This window comes from Apis dorsata, unplaced genomic scaffold, assembly GCF_000469605.1.
Source record: "Apis dorsata unplaced genomic scaffold, Apis dorsata 1.3 scaffold_41, whole genome shotgun sequence".
NCBI classification, from domain to species: Eukaryota; Metazoa; Arthropoda; class Insecta; order Hymenoptera; family Apidae; genus Apis; species Apis dorsata.
Genome location: NW_006263343.1, coordinates 457,388 through 465,025, shown reverse-complemented (window position 1 = coordinate 465,025; position 7,638 = coordinate 457,388). Strand labels below are relative to the sequence as shown.

The window sequence follows — 7,638 nt, the reverse complement described above, 5'->3', positions numbered from 1 at the left end:
AAAGATATCCCGGCTCTAAACGAGGAGCGTCGAGCCTCTCTTCCCCCCTCCCCTCCCTCTCAACCGCCACATTTCGCTCCGTTCGTTCCCCTAAAAGGGAAGTATTGCTTCAGAGAAGCGGGGCGGCGGAGGAGCACCGAAAAATGAGGAATTACTTAAAGAGAATGGAGAGGGAGGGCGTGCAGAGAGTGAAGATGTTTCTGGTGATCACCGCCGCGTACGGAATCTTTTGGGGACCACTGTTCTTCGTCACCCTGGTGGATCATCCTATCATCGGTAATCCAACCGGTTACGAGGTAAATTTATCCGTTGCTATACTATTTGCGCGAGCGGGTGTGTGTCGATTTGTTGAATGGAGAGAGCAAAGAGAGAAAAAAAACTTTCTTATTTATGTATTCTCATTTTATCGTCGGTCGGTAATTAAGATACGAAAGAGCTTACCTACAGGATCTCGTTAATTCAACACTGCGTGAATTAAGGCCACCTCGCCTTCTAATGTATATCGGATTATAAAGATTTTAAATTTTAAATCACCAGTTTGGTCCTCTTTACATTTTACGAGATCTCCAATTCCTTTATTCGTTCGCTCGATACTCTTCTTTTGATTTTTCTATCTCTCTCTCTCTCTCTCTCTTTCTCAAGACAATCAATTATTCAATGATCCGCAGCAAGTAATAAAATCTTCGAAGCGAAATTCTCGAAAGAGAATATATTTAAATAATATCGCAAACTTTTATTATTTTTATTAACAAATTTTTTTGTTTCATTCTTTTCACGAGATACGCGCCACTTCCTTTTAACCGATCGAACAGAAATTTCTCGAACGGTGCGACGTCGAATTCACGCGAACCGGATGCGCTTTACTTTCTGGCGCGCAATTCGAATTCGAACTCTCACCTCTCCCGTACGAAAGCGTTTTCCACGTTTCTTCTTTTTTCTTTTTTCACACCAAATATATAATTGCGAGAGAATAAATTAGAAAGATCATAGGAAACGCATTGGCGAGCATTTGTCACGAAAGAATTTTAATAAATTTGCAGGTGACTCTACATATCGCGTACATTCACGCATTCGTGAACCCGGTACTCTTTCTCAGCCTGCACCGTGGTCTGCGTCAAGGTCTTTCGGAATTCTTCTGCGGCTGCTGCGAGGTGATCGCCAGCTGGATCCTGGGTCCAAGCATCCCCGTCGAGAGTACGGTGCAACCGCCACGGTACCAAGAGCCGATCGAGGCGGTCCCTTCGCCCCCCGAACCCCCACTGGTTCAGCCTAACGCGTGTCCCGATTTGACGGACGTGGCCCTCCTCAAACCGCCCTTGCCGCCCACCGGCAAACACTTACTGGTACTTGCGAAACAAACGTTCATTCTCTCGAACTTTCCTTCAAATTATATTTTTATTTTTATCTCCGACTGCAAATTGCAAATTGAAAAATCGAAAGCGAAATATATGGAATGTTTTATTATTGGCTCGTGAGGAATGGCTTTTTAAGTTTAATCTAGCTGTTTAGGCTAATTTTATTATTTTATCAGTTGTCAGTCGAAATTGCATCCTTTCAGCATGAATGTCTGATATCTTGCTAGCTTTTAATTATTTAATCAGAAATAGTAATACAATACAGTAATTGTGAGTTAATTATGAATTGATAATTTGTTTGAACATAAGTTTGATGTTTTATCGACCATGCATAACGAAGAGAGCGTTATAGAAGGTAATTGTCAATGGTACCGAATGTAGGTAACGTAGGCAGAAATTATTAAGGAAATTATTTCTCTTGAAAAAAATCCTGTCTCTGTTCCCATTCGTTATCCTTTTCCATAAGAAGAAGAATTCCAAGCTTGATCGAATTATAATTGATCACGTATAATTGCATGATTCTTACAGTTCTATAGCATGCAAAGAAACTCGTAACTCTATGATGTTCGTGATTAATCAAGGTGTCTTTCTCTACACTTTCTGTTTAAGATTAACTAATCGTAATTAATCGCGGAATTAAAACCGTACAGGACGACTCCATGATCGTACCACCGGATCCATGGATTCTGGTGTCAAGATCGAAAAGCACGTCGAGCATTTACCAAGAAGATGTTAGTAGAAGATCGAGCATATTAATACCCCCACCCCTGAAATTAAGCGACTCGAAAGTGAACGTCAGCCCGACTAGCAGCGATTTGCCTAGCGAATGATCGCCTAGGAGAAAAAAAATGTTCTCGATAGAAAATATTCGTTCGACCAATTGAACCGTTCTAATAAATTAATTTTAATATACTCTTCCTTATCGATAAATGGTATATTTTAGTATCGTTTATTATTTTATGCGAGATAAGAAATTTATAACATTTATATCGAATCTTATATCTTGTTTTCCAAGATATTTATAATTTCTGACAAAGTTTGTCAAAAAACTTTGTCAAACAAAAAAAAAAAAAGAAAGAAAGAAAGAAAGAAAGCAAAGAAACTTGTGTCAAATGAAATAGTTGAGAGTTTGCTCGAACAACTTTCGAAGAGGAAAGAATCGCAGAACGTTCACTTCTCAGTCGGTAAGACAGAGATCTTTTCGGAGACAAAGATTCTCCTCCTCCGAAAAAGAGAAAGATAAAAGCGTTGCCAAAAAAAAAAAGAAAAAAAAAAAGGTTCTGCGAGGGACCGTCCAAAAGTCTTCAAAAATTGCCAAACCACGAAAAGAAAAAAAAAAAGGAATAAAAAATACGTAGAAATAATTTTTCGTCGATATTAAGCACATTTCCATGTAAAATTTCGCTTTCTAGATGACTACTCTATTTAGGTAACGCCAATTTGAAAAAAAAAATTATAAAAAAAAGAAAGAGAGAGAGAGAGAGAGATGGAACAAGAGAAAAGAAGGTAGCCATTATTAAAGTAGAAAATACAGGAAATAAAAAAAAAAAATCACCAACAAACGTATAGTTCCTTTAATTGTGAATCGAAAAAGGCATTAGCTGCACCAACTAGTGATTAATTAAGCGATTAATTTAGGGGATACGTTAGATAGTCTGCACCTTCGAATGAGCTTTCCACTCAACTGGGGACTCAAAATGAATCGAGTTTTTTGTCTCGATTATTATTACTATTATTATATATTATTTATTATTAATGTTATTATACGGACTTATTATACGGATATATACAGACGCGCAGATGCATGTACACGTATACAGGGTGTGCGAGAAATAAGTGCCACGGGCTTAAATTTTTTTTTTGACAAGTGAAAAGTGAAAGTAAAATTGTTGTAATACAATTTTTATTTGAGTTAATAATATATATAATATATGTAAGAACACGAATTTGTATGTATTATTGTTCGAAAATGTGTGCCAATAAAATTTAAAAATTAGCATTCTAAGATATTAACGATAATCACAAAAGTGATATATTTTACAAATTATGTAAATGTACGTGAGAAAAATTCAAGAAATTGATATTAATTAGAAAATGAACGAATCAACTAGATTAATAAATTTAACTTTTTTAACTCATAATTTTAACTTTTTTTTAAAAATACTAATTCTTACCATATTATCGATCATTTTTAAAGAATGATAAAATTACTATTTCAAATTAGATTTGATAAAAATTATATTTTTAAAAAAAAAGAAAAAAAACATAAATCCAATAACCATCTTGTATATGTGTATACGCAACTAAATATATGTATACATATACATATATATTTTCTATGTAAAACTTTAGGGATTTCCGGACGTGCGTTCTCTGATTTAATTTATTTGAAAAAAAAAAAAAAAAATACACGTTTTTAATAATGCTCGAATAATTTTTTAAATTGTGCTTGAAAACAACTATTTTTTTTTTTCCCCAGAACAAGTTTTAATTCTGTCGTAAAAAAAAAAAAATAATAAAATAAAATATATTTCACAGCGTTCGTAAGCGTTTATCGTAAGATTCAAGCAATTTCTATGGAGAGAAATAATTTAACAAGATAACAAAATGAGAATAAATGGAGAAATCAAGAATCGTATCGTATTTTTAAATTTTGCGTATTTGTATTTCATTTTATAGAAATATCATTATAATCAATTATATCGTATAATTAAATTTTATAGATAATTTTTTTTTCCATTTTTAAACATTGCTAATCATACTTTTCTATTTATAATAAATAGTTGAGAGAGATATACTATTTTTTTTTTCTTTAAAAATATTATTAATTTCAACAAATAACAAATATCATCATCCATTATTTTAAAATGATATTTCAAATATATTTTTCTCGAAAATCGATTTTTCTCTATGAAACACACACACACACACACACACACACACACACACACACACACACACACACAGACAGACAGAGAGAGAGAGAGAGAGAGAGCGAGAGAGAGAGAGAGAGAGAGCGAGAGAGAGAGAGAGAGAGAGCGAGAGAGAGAGAGAGAGAGAGCGAGAGAGAGAGAGAGAGAGAGCGAGAGAGAGAGAGAGAGAGAGCGAGAGAGAGAGAGAGAGAGAGCGAGAGAGAGAGAGAGAGAGAGCGAGAGAGAGAGAGAGAGAGAGCGAGAGAGAGAGAGAGAGAGAGCGAGAGAGAGAGAGAGAGAGAGCGAGAGAGAGAGAGAGAGAGAGCGAGAGAGAGAGAGAGAGAGAGCGAGAGAGAGAGAGAGAGAGAGCGAGAGAGAGAGAGAGAGAGAGCGAGAGAGAGAGAGAGAGAGAGCGAGAGAGAGAGAGAGAGAGAGCGAGAGAGAGAGAGAGAGAGAGCGAGAGAGAGAGAGAGAGAGAGCGAGAGAGAGAGAGAGAGAGAGCGAGAGAGAGAGAGAGAGAGAGCGAGAGAGAGAGAGAGAGAGAGAGAGAGAGAGTATAAATCACAAATAAATATATAATTCTACAATGACTCGATATCATCGATATTTTATTACTCGATATCAGCAATATTTTCATCCTTATTTCGATCCCCTAATACGTACTACACGAGCATTATTCAAGAAGCGATTCGAACAATTGAACGTCATCAATACTGAACGTTTCGCAAGCAAACGGATCGTAAGCAGAATTCATATAATTACCATGCCTCGCGGAGAATCCAAAGATTCATAGATCTGCGGATCCAAACTATAATAGCTAGAACGTTTACTAATATTAGTCGAGATCCCCAAATATATACAGTGTCTACAATGGAATATCGATGTTTTCTGCAAATTCATCGATTTCTATGCGAAGTGATTTTAATAAAAAAAAAAAAAAAAAATAACGGAAAATTGTTTGAAATTGAACGAATTTATTCAAGACAAATGGAGAAAAATAATTTTTCCATTATCGAAAAATAATGTGTATATATATATATATATTTCGTTGTAATACCTGAAATAATACGATTACAAAAATGTACGTATTTATTTAAAAATAAATATCAGTTTATAATTTCACGAAACGGATTATTCGTAATTTTTAAATTTGATTTGAATCGATTTTTCTTTCTATTTTTAACTTATTCACGAAGAAACGTGTGGCTTTTCTTCTGCATGTATTTATGCGCTTTAATAAACAAAGCTATAATACTATAATGTTATTTTTTCGATTATATACAACTGTAATTTGTGTTAAATCAAACCTGAATTAACTGAAATTACTTCGTATATCCAATTATTGTTTCAATCGTATTAATTGGATATTCAATTATCAGAACGATGATTATTTCCTTTCCAAAATTGGAATATTTAACTATTTATTACGAGACACGAGGAATTCGAAAGAAAAAAAAAAGAAAATTAAGTCCGGAAAATCCCTGAAACAATGTCAATTTCTCTCGAAAGACTTTTGTAAGGGAAGCGAACTTACGAAATTATGAAAATAAAATAAAATAAAACGATGAGTGTTCGCCAAACGATAGAGTTAAGGATATTAATTTAATTAGGTTTATTGATAAACGGTGCCTGGCAGATTAATAGATATTACACACAAAAAAGATCGTCCGAAAAAAATTGATTGCAATATTTGTATCGCATTGATTATACAACAAGCATTATTTGCGTTTATATAATAAATTATGGAATCGATGTTATATATGAGTGTGTAAATAAAGATAGATTATCTTTGACAACGGATATTTTTTTGATTATTTCCTTTCTTTTTTTTTTTTTTTTTTTTTAAAGTTCTATTATTTTTGCCGTACGTAGATTCACGAAATATATAAATAAGAAAAACGTGATTAAATCAAAATGGTAGGAAAATTTCTCAAAATGAGACTAAAGCACTTTTTCGAATCTCTGGATAGAAATGTTATCCTAGTTTTTATGAAAAAGATATCCTGATCTACAATTATCTACACCTCTCGAGACTTAAATAATGATAATATAGTATATGAATAAGCTAAATATAATTAATAATTTCGAAAATAATTCAATTTTAAATAATTATCCTAACATAACTTTATAAATGAAAATAATTTTTACAATTTTGTATATTCAAATTATAGCTCTTCTACTACTATGTAGCGTACGGTGTCAGGTTTGTCAACAGAACCGAGATAAGCGATTCTAGCAAACGACCTCTCTGTGCTATCCTGAGAGACTTCTTTCCAGCAATAAACAGTATATTACTCTCGTCTAACAACTTATGATACTAAGGATTCCCTTTGGAACGTTGAAATATGGACAATTGCATAATATTTATCCTCCGTGCACATAATATTTACTAAGTTATAGAATAAAAAGAAAACGATGCAATACCATAAAATGGTAATAAACGAAGATAAATGGAAAATAAACGAAATAAATGAATAATGTAAATAAAATGTGAAGAGAAAAAAAAGAAATTTGAAAAAAGAGTGTGTAAATGAAATGAGTGAAACGAATAAAGTAAATATAATTAATAACTTGAACGAAATAAACAAATTGAACAAATTGTATAGATAAAATAAAATAAAGAAATAAATATAAAGAATAAAAAATTATAAATTGAACAAAGTTTTATGCGTTTTAGTTGATAAAATTTAAAAAATTATATGCATATCTTTTAATATTTAATATTTTACTTTTTTATTATATTTCTTTATTAGAGAAATATTTCATAAAACTAATTTGTAAAAATAGAAATATTTCATTCAAGAAAAAAGTTCCATTATACAGACGAATCGATAAATCCATTAAAAAAAATCGTGTCAGCGGAGAAACTCATTAAACCATGCAAATTTTACCATTTTCATTTTGTCTTATTTTTATTCAAAATAAGATTAGTCCAGTTATTATAATCATTCAATGTATAAACGAGAAAAAGATAATTGTTAAAAAAAATCTAATTAAAAAATTCAGACAAATTGTAATCTTTGTAATCTAAGTAATTTTAAAAAATAATTAATATGTTAAATTACACAAAAAAAAAGCAATATACTCGTATTTTTAAAAATCCCTAATTAAATCTCAAGATAAAATATTGCAATATTGCACCAATATAATTGCAATATTTACAGAATTTTTTATATTTAACATGAAATAAAAATCATGTCATCGAAGTGTAATGTTAAAAAATGATTATTATTATAAAATAACTTACCTGCTCGAAGCCACCCAAAATTTCCGTAGTGTCCATTGCAGGATTTACGACAAGCGATTTGAGCTTCCGTCCAGTCAAGTTTGCGAGAAGATGAACGAGACTACTTTTCCCAGTTCCAGATCCT

General features: G+C 32.2%; 2 protein-coding genes across 5 annotated transcripts in view; one reads left to right on the top strand and one right to left on the bottom strand.

Annotated features, from left to right (window-relative positions):
• The window catches only part of LOC102680688, a 56,083-nt gene extending 53,191 nt beyond the window's left edge, over nucleotides 1-2,892 (top strand). For 3 of the 4 annotated variants that reach the window (XM_006608667.2, XM_006608665.2, XM_031513831.1), the window contains 3 exons: nucleotides 114-296; nucleotides 1,041-1,343; nucleotides 2,006-2,892. In XM_006608667.2, coding sequence (XP_006608730.1) covers nucleotides 114-296; nucleotides 1,041-1,343; nucleotides 2,006-2,185 — 666 coding nt within the window. In that variant the 3' untranslated portion in view covers nucleotides 2,186-2,892. Of the gene's footprint in view, nucleotides 1-113; nucleotides 297-1,040; nucleotides 1,344-1,964 lie in introns of all 4 variants that reach the window. The other variant, XM_006608668.2, reaches the window with a different exon arrangement.
• Nucleotides 1-7,638, bottom strand: part of LOC102670698 (midasin) — a 115,876-nt gene that overhangs the window by 99,363 nt on the left and 8,875 nt on the right. Inside the window, exon 7 of the mRNA XM_031513570.1 lies at nucleotides 7,515-7,638. Coding sequence (XP_031369430.1) covers nucleotides 7,515-7,638 — 124 coding nt within the window. The remainder of the gene's footprint in view (nucleotides 1-7,514) is intronic.